The sequence below is a fragment of the Saccopteryx bilineata genome, chromosome 5 (assembly GCF_036850765.1).
Source record: "Saccopteryx bilineata isolate mSacBil1 chromosome 5, mSacBil1_pri_phased_curated, whole genome shotgun sequence".
NCBI lineage: Eukaryota > Metazoa > Chordata > Mammalia > Chiroptera > Emballonuridae > Saccopteryx > Saccopteryx bilineata.
Genome location: NC_089494.1, coordinates 253,142,178 through 253,159,182, shown reverse-complemented (window position 1 = coordinate 253,159,182; position 17,005 = coordinate 253,142,178). Strand labels below are relative to the sequence as shown.

The following is a 17,005-nucleotide window of genomic DNA, read 5'->3' as shown; positions in this document are numbered from 1 at the left end:
GTTGGAGGCAATACCTACTTCTGAGTGTAGTAAATGTTATGTGTATGGATATGTGTAAAACAGCAAAACAGTGTCTCAGAGAAGAAACACGTTCCTACCGAGGAACACGAGGGAGGGGGGATGCATTAAGGGGGACACTAGAATCTATGTAAACACAATAAATTAAAATAAAAAATAATAAATAATAATAATAAAAAAGAAACACATTCCTACCAAGTATATGGAGGGAAGAAATTGCACCGTTTGAACCATTCAGCCCTGATTCTTTCTTCCTTTGCACAAGATGCCACCTTCTTTCCTCGCTCCTCCTTTCTTAGTTGAACACAGCTCTGTTATTGCTTTGATCCCCCCCCCCAGTATTGTTGAAGTCTCTCAGCAGTGTGGCAGTTGCTTCTCTGCCCTGCCAGTACGTAGGTTGGGAAGACAGACAGTGGACCGTGAGAATCCCCTGATCTGAACTTGGATAGAGGCGTTTCTGCTGGCAGAGCAGGTGGGCAGGGGTGATGGGGACCCCGTGTTCAACCCCACTCTCTCCCTCTGTGGAAGCCCACCCAGCGTAGCTCACCATGTTTAGAACCAGAAGTTGCTTTTCAGATCATATGTCTCAGGTTAATTCTCTTTTAGCTATACCTCGGAAGTCACGATATCATAAAAATGTGACTTCCGATCCCTCAGAATGTCTGGGAGCTGCATAATCAAGGGTGGTTTATGCATTGAGTGGAAACATTAACTTAAGATTGCCTTTCAAAAATTATAAAATGGCTTTTTACATTCAGAACGTTATGACATAACCGGATATGGGTTAGGAACCTCTTATCCTTCTTTGTAATTCAGAAACTATATACTCCTGTGAATTTAAATTTCCGGAATTTAAAATGTATCTTAAAATAGCTCAGGCCTTCCTGGGATTGTTTTAGGACTTTATTGATAATGACAGCAATATAATTCACAGATACTGTGTTTAACTGTGAAAATGGCGTCTCTGTTTTATGCCGACCCGTATTTTGTTAGGTATAATTGGCTTGCTAAACATTTACCTACGTTACCTATGTCCATCTTTCGGAGTCCTATCTGTTTGTATAGAGTTCCACAGTAAATGATAATAGTAACGTTTACTGAACATTGTTCATATTTGCAAGGTCATGTGCTGAATATTTCATAGAATCTTTCCTATACATATAATGTCCTAAATCTTAAAGATCGGAAAATTAAAGCATAGAGAAGTTTAAAAGAAAAAAAAAGCTAACAGAAGGTCATAAAGCTAATAAGAAATGCCATTTCTAGGGTAAACATCCTAGTCATCTAGGATGTGGGCAGAGACCAAGCCCACTGGAGGCCCCCAGGAGAGAACGGGAGGAAACACGCCCCGTTGCACTTGGCTTCTGGCAGGTCTAGTCTAGCGTCTATCAGGTGCCTTCTCTGTGCAGAGCACCGTACCACACACTGCCGCACAGGCTCTATCCCAGCCCTCTAAAGCAATAACCTCCCGGGGTAAGTGCTTTTTTTACACCCATTTTACAGAGACGAAGGGGGTGAAGGTTTAGAGAGGTGGAATGCCTTGCCCAACATAACAAAAGCCCATAAGAGACAGAGCCCAGATGTGGGTCCAGACCCCCTTATTGGAGTGGCATGACTCTTAAACGCACACGGTCCTCTTCTCTCTTCACAGGAAGACACATGATTGTTCTCACCTGGTATGTGTCACATTCAATCAGCCTTGAGATGCACTGCGTCTCACCCTGCCTCGCCATGCTTCCTTTCTGCTCCCTCGAGAAGTAGCTGCCCTGTCGGGAGTTCCACGGAAGGAGAGAAAGCATTGGTGGGAAACCTTTCTCCCATACCTGCCAGCTTCTTCCCAGTCTCTCATGAGCTCCTTGCAGTATAATCCTTGAGATGCTCTAACAATACCAGACAATTCTATGCATGAGACTATACTGTATATAAACTAGTCTTTCTCTTAAATGGATGCAAACACATTTCTCTCGTGTGAAACGTTTTTTTTAAATCCACAAACAGCTCGTTGGATTTTAAATACATGAAAATAATTCTCTTCCATGAAATGTATTGTTTGATAATGTAACACAAAAGTAGTTTCAGTAAGTCAACTACGCTTTTTAACGCTTTGGGGATTTAAGCTGTGATGGCCTCTGGTTGGTATTATGACCCCCCCCCCACACACACACACACATTTATATTTATTTGTTTTTCTAAGTTGAAATCCAGGCTAATCCTCATTTATCACTACTCCATCGCTTCCAGAGTAGTCCATGGAAGTGCAGATTTATGTTATTCCTGGTCAGACTCTAGGAGAGGTTAAACCGTGGAGGAAAATAAAATTACCAGTAATTAAATTTACAGGCAGGTTTGCCGTCTAATGCAGATTTATGGCTTCCTAGTGAAAGATAGTTTAGACACTTTCACATAAAGTGGATCCATTTTTACATGATATAGGTATTATACATTGCTGTTTCAATTTATATAATTAAAGTGATATCATTGCACTCCGAGGTTAATGGGATACTCAACTGGAAACCATACGTTGTGAGCAATAAAACTGCAGCGCTGCGGCATCAGCTCTTTGGTTAAAAGCTGAAGCAGTATTTTGGCGCTGTTAGACCACCTTGTACCTTCAGAAATCTTTAGAACAAGTAAGAGACAAAGACACAGCAGTGAATAAAAGCATCATCTTGAACGTTGCTTTTTCTTTCTTTTTTCTTTTTTTTTTTTTTAGAAATATATAGAAGGATTAAATGCAAATCTATACAGAGTGCTTAGAATAACATATTTGACAATTGTTTTTATCCTACTGCCTTTTTTTATCTGGAGAATATTCCAGAGAATACCTCAAGGGAGTCTTACAAAATTATCATTTTAAGAGTTGCAAGTTTGTTTTAAATTGAAAATCAGAGATGTCTCCTAAAATCTGAAATTAGAAACTTTCTTTGGTCATAATATTTCACAATTTTCCTACCTAGATTACAGATAGTGAGATAGTAGTATCTATGGAACTAATGTATATCTTTCTATCTACCCATGTTTGTGTATGATGAGCTTCTCTCTCTCTCTCTCTCTCTCTCTGTCTTTCTCTGTGTGTGTGTCACACACGAATATATATTTAGAAAATATATTTATTACTTATATTTATTCAGCTATCAGTCCAGAATACAAATGTGGAGAGAAAACAGTGATAAGAAATACATGTATCCCCACTTTGTAAAACAATTTTACCTCAAGTTCAAACCAACTCAAGGGCTGTTTCTACCATCTGTACAAATTCTGTGAGCATGATCCTAAGAGTACATCTTGTATTATAGAGCTCTTGTGAGTTCATAGAGGTGAAATTAGAGGAAGACTGTTATATTATAATCCAATATATTAAGTTGAACCTAAATGAACAAGACTTTGAAGAGAGTGTGGTGTCTGAAAGAATTCAAGACGGTCCAAAGCAAGTAGCACTTTGTGGTGGCCATGGACTAAGAGTTGGAATTCTGGGATATTAACAAATATTAAATCAAGTACAAAAATGTCACAAAGGACCCAAGGAGCATACTAAATATGCTAGTCTCTGGCAGAGGCAGTGACTGATTTTTGAAATTGCCTTACGAAGTCTACTGCATCTATCAGCTGAGGAGTGGAGAGACAAAACGTGGCAGACCCATGCACTGGAGTGTCTGTCACTCAACAGTGAAAAGGAAGTGCGGATACACGTTACAGCATGGAGGCAGGCAGGGGCGTGATGGCTAATGAGCGCAGCGTCTCTTTGACGGTAATGCAAGTGTTCTAAAATTAGGTAACGTGTCAACTATGCCTCAGTTTTCAAAATAAAATAAAGAAATTCCATAGGAAAGTTTTGTTTTGTTGTTTTGTTTGTTTTTATTATCAGCTACCATCCCCAACACTCCAGGCAATGACCAAATGAAATAGTTCTTTCTTCTCTGTTTCTGGACTTTGTATATTTCATTACTGGTGTTGTTATCAGTTCAGAAGTGTACCGTCACCTGATTGGCCTGCTTTTCCTTCCTGAATCTGAACTCCTTGAGCGCAGACACAATATTATTTTCATCATTTATTTCTAGGAATGAGGAATGTGTTCAGGACATACTGCCCTCGATAAATAATTCCTGAATTGAGTTGAGTTGAACTGAGCTGAGTTGAACTAATGGAAGTGCAAGAAAGTAACATATGTGAGTGCCTTTATGTGCCAAGACTGGGCGAAACATGTCTCACGTGCACACAGAATGCCTCAGAGCCTCCAGCCCCCACAGTGAATCTTGACACAGAAATGTTTGGTAGTGTTTCTCGAGTCAGAGAAAATAAAACATGATTCAGAAAGTCTTAATACCTTAACCAAGATCACATGGTCTCATATTTTTATGGAGGGGATCCAAGGATTCCTATTCAAACTTAAGTGTCCCAGTAGACTGTCTTCCAGATCCCATGCCAGTTGGGCATCTGGGGAGTGTTCAGGCCATTGTGGCTCTCTCTGTGCTCAGAGGCGACAAAAACATGGGCTATTGTGAAACGTGGGTCATTATCTCAGTGGCCCTTCTCACAATAGACATAGAAGGAGGTTATGTTTTATTTTGTTTGTTGTTAGACACTATTTTTTTTTTTTGGATCTTTCATGACCTGATGGCTCTCCCCAATTCGGTAACTGCTCCTTCAAGGCACTTACTAGGAGTACTTGTAGGTAACCCAAATGGTGACTTAAATATCACTTGAAAAGCTCTATGTGAATATGAAACATTGTTATAATACCATTCTGAAGAGAAGAATGAGAAAAAAATTCTTTACATTGTGAGTTCTTTATTTAGGATCTTGGTTAAAAAAAAAAAGAAGCTTTTATAATGACCTCTCAAAAGGTTCTGGAGAGGGATGGTGGAGAAGATTGCACAGCCTGAACGCATTTCATTCCAGAGAACTACTACACACTTAAAGTGGTTAAAATGATCTATTTTGCATTATGTATATTTCACCATTAAAAATTGGCTGTTTATATACTATATGTATGCGTTTCATGCTGCATATATTCTTTTGGGCTTTAACGGTGCTTCCCGGTTTGGGTTTTTTTTTACTGTTGGCATTCACTACTTCCAACTGGACGGACATAAAGGAGTGTTATACTTATAAACCAAACTAAAAGGTGGAAAGCACCGGTTATGGCAGATGTTCCAATGGGCTACTGGCATGGGGTTCCGAGACAGTGGGTGTAACAGTTACCTAGCAAGCAGTCCAGATGCTGGACATCTCCCTTAGAAGTTCTGCCTGCTCTATCTGGAATGGAGTGCAGTGGTCTGTCTGTTTTTAGAAACTACCTCCCCAGAAGATTCTTATGGGTGATCCCACAACCATACCCTGAAACCACAGCCCCAGAGAGCCGGACCTCAACAGAAGTCGCCTCTTGTGTGAGACGGGACAGCCGTGGTTAAGTGTATGGGGCTGGAGGACAACAGAGCCAAGTTTGGATCCCTGCTCCATTAAGTTACTCTCTGTGTGACCACAGGGACATTATGTAACCTTCATAAACCTCAGTTCCTTGTCTTTAAATGGAAATATAACGAAGATCCTGATGTGACTATAGAAACAAATAAATCAAAGTGTGCTGCCTGGCAGTTGGTAGTTGCACAGTGTAGGTTAGCTTTGAGTATTATTTTATCTATTCTGTAGTGCATGCCTTTTTGGACTTAGATATCTGTGGAGTCTTATAATTGTCAACTAGTTGAATGAAAAGCTTCTATCAATACTTTTTATTAAGAGGAAGAAAGCACTGTGTTATCCAAGTATATCAACAATTAGAAGAAAAATAGGTATCTATTATTACTACTGTGTTCCATAAGGCTTTGGTTGCTGAGTCCTAGAATTTTCCGCAGGCTCTCAGTGACAAAACAATTTTTAGTGGAGGAACAGCTCCACTGAGAAGAGACCATCCGTGCGTCTGACAGAGAAAGATAAAAGAACCTATTCTGCACAGGATAATGTTAAGACCTGGAAAGGAAAGGACATCTTTAGAAGAGACAGCCCTGCTTATCAAGAAGCAGCAGTCAAGTGGGTGATTAAAAATATCATAAAGGTGGAACTATCACAAAGTAATGGTTATATCAGATTTTATGCTGTCAGTAAATACTTTTGAATGCATTAATGAGAGAATAGAAATGAGAGCGAGAAAGGAACACAGATGACTTTCCCACTTTTTATTTTATTTTTTTTAGTGAAGTGAGAAGAGTCAGGGAAGCAGAGAGACAGACTCCTGCATGGGCCCGCCCAATCGGGACCCACCCAGAAAGCCCCCTATCTGGTGATGCTCTGTCCATCTGAGGCTGCTGCTCCATTGCTTGGCAACTGAGCCAACTCAGTGCCTGAGGCAAGGCCACGGAGCCATCCTCAGCACTCGGTGCCACCTTGCTCGAACCACTCGAGCCATGACTGGGGGAGGGGAAGAGAGAGAGAGCAAGAGAAAGAGGAGGGTAAAGGTGGAAAAACAGGTTATTGCTTCTCCTGTGTGCTCTGATCAGGTCTCAAACCTAGGACTTCCGCACACCGGGCCAACGCTCTACTGCTGAACCAACCGGCCAGGGCTTTCCCACTTTGGAATATTGAAATTTCAAATATGCTGTGCATTAGGGTCAAAAACCTGTAGATTTGGATTGTGTTGATTCGTACCATCTGAAAGAAGACTTATGTGTGTAGTGCATAGTTCAGTTCTCACCATGGCACAAGGACTCAATCTGTATTTCTCTCTCTCACCTCCTCACTGAGCTCTAGTTTCTTATCTCCAACTTCTTATGAGAGTGCCTTTCACTTCCCCTGTGTTGCCTTGATACCAACATATCTAGAAGCCCTCAAAGCAGGCCAGTTTTCTCTCCTGATTGCCCTCGTTGTGTCTATAGTACTAGATTTTGCCGCTCAACGGGGCGGCAAGCACAGGCTCACACTCAACATCTCTGTCTCTAGCGTTTAGACCTCCAGCAAGTTGCCAGGCTGTGTAAGTTTTTTCTTCAGAACTTCTTTTTCTCTCCCTGCCTTCCTGGCTGAAGGCCTCTCACTGGCCAAGAGTTTTGTGGAAACAAGATGAATAAAACCCCTGCTTTCATTTATCGTGTTGCTGAGCTGAAGTGACAGTAATAAAAATTAATTAACTAATTAATTAATTAACTAAAATTATTGCAGTGTTGTAATAAATATGTGTGTAAGTTACTTTAAGAGTACAAAAGAGGTAACAACTAACTCACCAATAATAATTGTATTCTGTAATTATTCAGTAAGTATATCATTTCATTAACTACTAGTTTGTATTAATGGCAGTATTATTCTGTGGACCAGGCAAAATGGCCCTAAGAGATATTCACACTAGCCCATTCCACAGATGAGCTAATAGAGAAAAAGGCAGCGTTCCCTCATAGCATCCCAGAGCTCGTGGGTTACAGAGACCCGGGGACTAAGGTCAGCTCGGGAATTGCAGAAAAACTGTGTTGAAGGAGGTCCTGTTATTTGCTCTGGTCTTGAACAATGTCAAAGCCTCCATCTCGCAGTGATAGAAACTTGGGACTTAAGACAAAAGAGAGAATTTTCAAAAGCTGAGAGATTTGTAAAAACAATTTTTATAAAAGCTGAGCTTGAGAGCAGGGAATGCATAAATGAAAGTCTGATGTGGAAACTGAGGTCTGCCAGGAAGTGTCCAGGACGTCAGAGAATGTGGAAGTTCTCAAGCAGGCCCCAGCAGGCTGGTGTGGCTGAAGAGCACTGGGCAGGGGGACTGGATGGAGATGAGGTCAAAGACGGTGTGGTCACCAGTTACATTTTGAGACTGTGGACCTCGCTGACACTCTCTGCTTTCCCTTGTGGTGAAATGGGACATGGGTGAAGGGTTTTGACAAGTGATGTCGCAAGATCAGTTATAGAAAGGCCAGAGAACAGGCAGGGGTGATTAGAAGGCTGGGAAGATAACCAGACAAGAGGAGATGCTGGCTCTGTCAGCGGAACAGAGGTCCAGGGAGGTCAGGTTCTGGATGTTTTTCAAAGAGACAGTCGAAAAGATTTGTTGTTGCCTTGGCTGTGGGGTGTAGAAGACTGTACGATAGCAATGACCCCGAAGGGTTTAGACTGGGTGTCCCCTTAGACAGACTTCAAAAGGGGTAGTTTGACATGATTTCAACTTTGGAAATGAAACAGTGGTACCCGTCTGGAGAATGCATTGGGAGAAAAATCATAAGTCAAGGCAAAGATCAGTTTGGGATCTCAGTCACGTAAGACAGGGTGGTGAATGGTTAATGACCATGGCGGTGCGGCGTGGGGAGAAGCGGCTTGATTCGTTTGGGGAATGGGTTGGCAGTAATGAAGAGAGAGGACCCAAGATGGACAGCTCTGGGGTTTCCCGCCTGATATCCACTAGGGCTGCTTCTGTATCTTTCTAACTGCGCAAACACTGGGAGCCTTGCCTGTGTGAAACCACTTACTTTCACCGTCACTCAAATCCTTTCTGTCAAGATGAACCTCAGAACGGGAAAGTCTTTCAGGTTGAAGGTATTGGATGTTGTTATTTTTTTGGAAAATGCCAAATTATTGTGCCTGAGCATTTGGACTAACCTTTTCTGTTGTGTGAGGGGGGTGGTATTGTCATAGTTTTATTAAGATATAACTGATGTATAACACTGTATTCATTTTAGGTGTGTGTGCAACAGAACAGTTTGATATATGTATATATTGTAAAATGATTACAGCAGTGAGTTTAGTTAACCTCCATCACCTCCCACAGATACAAAAGTTTTCTTTGTGGAGAGAACTTCTAAGATCTACTTTTTTAGCAACTTTCAAATATCCAAGACAATAGCTTCAACTTCACTGCTCACAAAAATTAGGGGATCAGGGGAATGTGCAGACACTCCAGTACTTTCAGCCTTCTGTAGAGTGCCTTTTCCCCAATGAAATAAAAGTTGGTTTTGCATCTCATTTGCATAATGGGACAACTTTCTTTGACTTGTCGTTTGCTTTTCTGATGTTCTTGTTTAATAAAAAAATCAAATGCTTTTTTTTTTAGCACTTCATATTCATTTTGAAATATCTCCTAATTGTTTGTGAGCAGTATCTATAGTCACCATGTTGTACATTACATCCCCAGAACTTATTAACATAACCGGAAGTTTGTCCATTTTGACCACCTTTGACCATTTCCCCCAAGCCCTGCTGTAACCTCTGGCAACCACCAGTCTGCACTCTGTTACTATGAGCGTGGCTTCTTTCAAATGCCACATGGAAGTGAGACCACGCAGCTTTGGAGTAGTTGTCTTGCTCTTTCTAGCTTTTTTCGTTTATGAGAATGCCCTCAAGGTTCATCCATGTTGTCCCAAATGGCAGAATTTCTTTTTTAATATGTAATATAGCTGAATAATATGTCATTGTATCTTTCTAACTGTGCACATTTATTCATCCACATTTTAAATTCATTCAATCACTGATGGAAGCGTAGGTTGTTTCCCTGTCATTGTAAGTAATGCTACAATGATCAAGGGGTTGTACATTATCTCTTCAAGATACTGATTTCCCTTTCTTTGACTACACACCCGCAGGCAGAATTGCTGGGTCATCTGCTAGTTCTATTTAATTTTCGAGGACCCTTCATGCTGTTTTCCATAGTCATTGCACCATCCTGTGTTCCCACTAACAGTGCTGGAAGGTTCCCTTTTCTCACGTCCTCACCAATGCTTCTTATTTCTTGTCTTTTTAATAATAGCCATTCCAACAGGTGTGCCATGATATCTCATTGTGATGTTAATTTGCATTGGACATGTGTAGTGATGTTTTTAGTACTTTTTTAATGTACCTGTTGGCCACTTGTGTGCCTTCTTTGGAAAAGAAAGAATTCTTTGTTTCTCTACCCATCTTTTGTCATAAAGTTTACTTATTTATTTTTTGCTATTGAGTTGTGTGCTTTATATTTGTATGTGAAGTCCTTCTCAGATATATGATTTGCAAATATTTTCTCTCATTCTGTAGGTTGCCTTTTATTTTGTTGATGGTTTGCTTTGCTGTGCAGAAGCTTTTTAGTTTGCTGTAGTCCCAATTTTCTATTTTTACTTTCCTAACCTTTGCTTTGGGCGTCAAAGCCAAGCAATTAAGAAGAAACTGTTGCTAAGACCAATGTCAAGGCATTTACCCATTATATTTTCTTTGAGAAGTTTTACGGTTTCAGATTACATGTTTAAGTCTTTAATTGAGTTGATTTTTTTGTGTATGTTTGTGATGTAAGATAGGATTCAGTTTCTTTCTTTATTTCTTTCTTTTTTGTATGTTGCTGTCCAGTATTTCCAGCATCATTTATTTAAGAGCTATTCTTTCACTATATTTTGGAAACTTTGCCTTAAATTAATTGACCATATATACACAGATTTCTTTCTGGTTGCTGTATTCTGTGTCTATTTTTAATGCCAATAGCACACTGTTTTGATTACTATGGCTTTATAATATAGTTAGATTCAGGGACCATGATGCTTCCAAATTTGTTCTTCTTCAGGTTTCTTTGGGTCTTTGGAGTCCTTTTTGCTTCCCTACAAATTTTTGGATGGTTTGTTCTATTTCTATAAAAAAAATGCTGTTGGAATTTTGATAGGAGTTATACTGAATCTGTAGATTGCTTTGGGTAGTATGGACATCTTAATAACATTAATTCTTACATTCCATAATCATGCAATACCTTTCCATATTTGTGTCCAAAATATCAAAAAATAAATCTGTTCTTCAATTCCAGATTTCCAATTACTTCACTTGTCTTCCCAAAGTACCTTTTTTTTACTTTTTGAATTTTGTTATTCCCTTAGTCAGAAAATTTAACTGGCTTCCAGCCGTCCGCACTGTGACAATAGCCTTAACTCACGTTGAAGACTTTCTATTTGGACCTGAGCCCAGCTCCCAACTTTATACTTAATATCTGCTGAGTAGAACTGGCCAGTTCCCTGGAGACCCGCTCTCTTTCTCCACCGACACTGCCCTATGTGACTTCTCTGCTCACCGCTGCTGCCTGCTCTGAAATTCAGTGTCCTGGCTCATCTTCCTAAAAATTAACTCCCCTCAAGCCACCTCCCTCCTTTGGAGCACATTTTACACCGTGTTGCCTAGTGATATAGCTAGAGTCTCCTTGGCAGCTCTCTCTCGGTAGCTCAGTAGGTCTGACTCGGCCCCCTCCTCCCGCCCAGTTCACAGAGCACTGCACGCCCATAAGTTATTTTTTACCTTTTTCTGCTATAATCTTCAAGGAACAAAGCAGATGCACTCAGGGGTACATAGCATTTCATAGTGGAATAATTGTAACATGCATGTAACCAGCACCTCTCTAGTGCTTCCTATGTGTCAGGTACTTTCTGAACATTTGTAAAAGTATGAGTCCATTGAACCCACCTAACAGTCCCCTGAGGTAGACACAATGAGTGTTCCATTCTACGGATGAAGCAACTGAGGCACAGAAAGGGCGAGCGGTGTTCCCACGGTCACATGGTTAATAAAGGGCAAGGCTGGAATTGGATCTCAGAGAGTCCGGGGCTGCAGGCCATGCTCTTAATTTCTCTCTCCTTGGATTCCTGCCACCCACACCAACCACCCCTTCCCCAACACTGGAGGCTGAGGATGACTGGGCTCAGTCATTTTCATCCGGATTCAAAAGGGTCCCATTCTTTTTTGAAAGCGGCTTGAATCAGTCAAGCCTCCAGTGACTCTTACTTTTCTGATCTCCTAGGTCACCCTTTTCAGATACCACTCACATTTTACTTACCACGTATTAGCTTTGTTGTCATCAAACTGTGTGACACACACACACCTCTCAAACAAGAGTGAAACATTTCCCAACAGCCTTACAATGGGCACGGCAACTTGCTCTTCTTCCCACTTTTGTGTACAGTCCTCCCAATCTAAGTGCAAAGTCACGTCTGCCCCCCTCTCTCTCTCTCTCTCTCACACACACACACACACACACACACACACACACCTCGCCCATATTTGCATACGACACACTTCTAAGGTTTGGTTCTTCCTGTGTCCTTGATACCACTCTTAATCTCTCCACCTTTCCTATCTATGCAGTTAAAGAAGCCTCATTTGTTAGCTGCCCCAGGGTAAGCAAGCAGTGTGTTATATGGCTTGACATTCTACCATTTCTCCAGCTAGCATAGGAGTCTTGTATGTGGTCTTCTGAACGTGAGCCTTTGACCTCAGGTGGTCATTGCCAGTTTAACTAACCTAAGGAAGAGCCTCTGTCCTGTTCCTGTGCGTCACCCTTCTCTCTCCCCCATCATCTGCTGAAGCAAGAACTCACTCCTTCCTTCATTCCGAAACGTTTACTCGTCGCACCACTGACTTGCCCTTCCAACCTCGTCTACCATTACGGCACTAGAATGTTATACCTTCTAAGCAAGCCAGACCCAAAGCTACCCCCACCAACTTGTCTGTTCTTCCACCTCCACGTTCTTGCCTGTGCAGTTCACTTCACCGGAAGTGCTGTCTCTCACTGCACCCTCTACCTGTACATCCCCACACGTTCACAATTACCTTTCTTCTGATTCTGTGTTCTCACTTTTTACACTGTCAACAATTCAACAAATCTCTCATTTGGACTTCTTTTTCACTACTAGCATCATCTTCTTTACTGGATTTGAAAGTCCCTGAAGCCAGAAAATGGACCGTGCACAACTCAGTAATCCTCGCAACACCAACCAATGACTAGCATATATTGGATATTAAATAGATATGTGTTGAATTAAAATAACTACTCATACCCACTTGATTATATGTAGAAAATATGTGCAATTGTTCTAAAACAGTCTTACCCATCATTTTGCAAATGACATCAAACATGAGATGAGGATGAGTTCAGAAAAAGCCTTCCGAGTTCTAGGCCACAGGGAGGACATATTCAGATTGATTAAGTAGCTCCTGGTATCACCTTTAACAAACCCCAAATCTGGACTCCGTATTTACCTGTATTTTCCATATATTTACCTTCTCAGTCCATCTCACCATTTAGTAACTGGGACCAGACATCGCTGAGACTTAGTTTCCCTTCCTGTGAAACCAGGGCTGTGACGCCTACTTTACAAGATGATTATGGAGATGAAAAGAAATGCAGATCAAATGTAATACTTTATTATTTCTAAAAATTAGCTCTTGAATACAGTAGGTACTGAGAATGTGTTTAGTTGCTTCCTCCTATTACAGGGGACCATGCCCACTGCATTGAGGCGACCTGCAATCCACACCATGGGCAATGCCTACGGGAGTGGGCGGGGCACAGGGCAGAGACCCTGCAGAATAGTGTAGTGTCAAAAGCTATGTACTCAGGGGGGGTAGCCACGCATCAACCATTGACCTTGGGGGAATGAGGAGCCTCTGAAAAGGACAGTTGCTCTCTCTTCTGGAAAAAGCAAAGATTGGTGAGCCTCAGCAGGATAAACGAACACTTCTGTGTCCTGGAATTCTGCCCACGGTAATCAAAAGTACTGAAACCAAGTTCAGAGGGAACGAGGTCATAACTGCAGGTCAGGGACCCTCAGGAATGTCTCTGTGAGTCACATGAAATGTTCCCCTGGCTTTCCTCTGTCTCCTCGCTGTCTCCCCATCTGAGACCTTGACCCAAGGATAAATTGCGTCTGGAGACTGAGCCGGGCAGAGCCGGCAGGTAGAGAAGGACATGGTCCCCACAAGCTGCAGGGGAGGCAGGAAGAGCCCGGCCAGCGGGAGAGATCTGAAAACAACTTCTCTGCCCTTTTTATTCACCTATGCAGTGGCTGAAGCTGGCTTTGTCTTAGGAGAAGTGAAAGGAAAAAAAAACAACAACATCAAATAAACAGCGACACGCCAATAAAAACACTGCTCTTCGTTTTCAGGGAGCATCATAGATTCAGAGTTGCTTGAATTCCATCTTTCGTTCCTCTTCACTTCTTACTGCTTTCTGATTCTTTTCTTTCTCCAGTATCTCCTTTTACCTTCTCCTTTGCTCAGTAGCCTCCTTTGGATGCCATGTCTTGTACCAAGGCTTTTAGATATATATTGTTAAACTTTCTTAACCCTAGCCTTGGTGATTAAACAGAGTAAAGAAAGTCAGTCTCTGTCAATAGCATGCTGGAGGAACGAGCACATTTGAAGGAAATTAAGTTTTGTCACTCTTAGGGATATACCAAAGCTATGGAGAGTGGTAACAGAGCTAAGGGACGGCTGCCTTAACTTCCACACAAGCGCATATTGCAAATTTACTGTTTGAAATAATATACGGGCTTTATTTGCACGTGTGTGTATGTGTGTGCTTTGCTAAAGGCTTTGAAGTAAACTAACATTAATTTTTTTTTTTTACAATTTGCTTAGTAAACATTTTGTTTTTTATTTGAGCATTGTGGAGATTTAGAAATGAATGAAATCTTAGTTGTTTAAAGCATAGTGTTAATGAGGTCAGGACCATGCACTAAATCTTTCTCCCTGCCAATTATCTCTATTGCGTGGCTATAAGTGTGTGGACAACAAGCTCTGGCCATAAGAAGCATTAGGAGAGAGAATGTGGGTGAGTCTGTCCAAAATATCTCCGCATAATTGGAAAATGACTCTGTTTTCATCAGCTATGCCTCCTCCGTGGTTAGTATCTTTTTTTTAGGAAAAGGGATAAGTTATCTTAGAATTCTAATGGTAATTTTAGCACCATCCTTGTTTCTTTAGTCATTTATCTGTTTACTGTTGCAACTTTCTACTGTGTAGTAGTGTCACTTAAAACGAGATGAGCCTGTTCTGTGTTCAGTGACATTTCTCATTGTGCATTTATGTCCTACTTGTTATGGCTAATAATATCATGTGAGCACATAGAATTGCATCTGAACGCTGACGGCAAAATAATGACCCATTTTATGAGATGAGTGATTTTTACTAACTTCTTCCAACTTAAAGAATGCTTTTCCCCCTTGATGAAAATGTATTTCTCAGTTAAATTAAAATGCAAATATATACAGGCTGTGCTTATAGGTGTAATAGAATTATTTAAAGAAGGTATTAATTCAACCTGCTGTTAATATTTTACGCAGTAACCTTCGGTTTTATCGTTGAGTTAGTATTGCCACGTTCCATTTATTAGATTACTTAAAGTGCGATGAAAAGTCAATCATATGGCTCAGGTTTTATCAGTTTTTGCCCTCTCTTCTCTAGGATCTTAACATGGACTACTTTCCTATGTACTTTGTAAATTATGTCAGTGATGTAGAAATATCAGTACTAAAACATAGAACCCCTTGAAGTTGAGTTATAAAAAATCCGCTGCTTGTTTTAAATAAATATTTAATTGCACAGAATTGAATCAACTCTTAAATTTAAGAGAAACATATTCTATAATTTATTATGCAATTAAAGATCTGGAAAGGCACTTCAAGAAAACATTTAGTCCAACCTTTTAATTTATACTAGAACCATAAAACATTTGTATTAGAAATTGCGTCTAAGGCTATGGGTTTCATTATGATCCTTTTAGTATTTTTAGAAGTGTTCTATCACTTCTCAAACACACTGATTAAATTGATGTTGAAATACTTTACAGCTTGATCTTATTCCTTCTTGTTATTTTTTAGAGATCTCAGTGAAAACCAAATTCAGGCAATCCCGAGGAAGGCTTTCCGTGGGGCAGTTGACATTAAAAATTTGTAAGTATTTTTTTATTATTATTTATACTGTGTTTTTGAAGCCGTCCCATTTTAAAGTTAAATTTATATGAAAGAAAGTATAATAAAAAAGGGTGAGAGCCCTATGTGTCTTTATGCTTGATTCAGAGAACTTTAACAGGAATTTTTTATTGTTTCCATAAGCTCTCTGAAGGGATTCTCATTTAGAAGATGTCTTGACTCTGAACTTGTTATCAGATTCATTCTTCAAACCTTGCGATTAATCTCTTAAATCTAAGGAAGTGATTTGATTAAAAGGTATTTACAATGTATTTTCTGCCTTTTACTGTCAACTTATTTCAATAACTCCCTTTTCAGTTGTTGTTGGTGTTTATTGGATATGAAGAATATAAATGATTTTTTTCCCTGAAAGCAGAAATAATATTTTCTTGTTAGAGATACCTGTAGCCTACAGCAGCTGCTTTTTAAAATAGCTTTTAGTGATATCACCATTTTCATTAAATGCCAGAAGTGTGAGGAAATTATGCCTTTCCCTTTCTGTGAAAATTTTTCTTACATCTGTTTTCCTTCCTGTCTTAATGAAGGAATATACATATAACCCTCTTTAAAAGAAAGAAGAAAAATAAAACTGTCTTTCTGTATTTTCCCTTGATAAATCTTTAATCTGTAGTTTTGTGTGGAAGTGTTTGTTGTAAATGCCCGTAGCTCTAGAGGGAGGTATCAGATTTAAAATCTCAGTGACAGTACTGATATTGTCGGTACATAGTTTTATAAATTTTAAAAAACATAATATCCTTTGAGAATGATGGGTTTTGATTGTCTCTGAAAGCTAGGGCATGAAATGTTTTTCTTATCCTTTGCATTAGTTTGAAATGTAGGGGGAGAAAAGCCCGTAGCGCTGAGATTAACTACTGGGAATTCAATATTTTTTAGCCAGTAACAAACACGGCAGGGACTTTGTTAAGAATGAACTCATATTCGGAATTCGCCAGGGTGGGATCCATCTTTTTTTTTTTTTTCAGCAGCATGAGTGAGACAGATGTTTTTCCTCTTCAAAGAGGACAACTGTTTACAAAGCTGCAGGTTTTGGCTTCTGTGTCTTCCCTCCAATGTAAATGGTTTTTGTTTTAAATTTGAGCTACCTAAATGTACAAGTAAAGAGAAAAACACCGGCTTTTGGACGTAACTGTAGAGCCATTAAAATCCTGGCCCTGGGTTTTTAGTGCGTGTTTACCTGCTCAGAGAATTTTATTTGCTTTCTTTTTCTCTTCCTTAGCTAAGGCTTGGGGAAGTCTTTCGGTGGATTCAGTGATGTAGAGCAGTGGTCCCCAACCCCTGGGCCGCGGACCGATACCGGTCCGCGGGCCATCTGG

General features: G+C 40.3%; 1 protein-coding gene across 9 annotated transcripts in view; it reads left to right on the top strand.

The window, feature by feature from the left end:
- SLIT2 (slit guidance ligand 2) overlaps positions 1-17,005 on the top strand; it is a 346,399-nt gene that overhangs the window by 190,749 nt on the left and 138,645 nt on the right. For all 9 annotated transcript variants that reach the window (XM_066279051.1, XM_066279054.1, XM_066279049.1 and 6 more), the window contains one exon: positions 15,582-15,653. In XM_066279051.1, the coding sequence (XP_066135148.1) occupies positions 15,582-15,653 (72 nt within the window). The remainder of the gene's footprint in view (positions 1-15,581; positions 15,654-17,005) is intronic.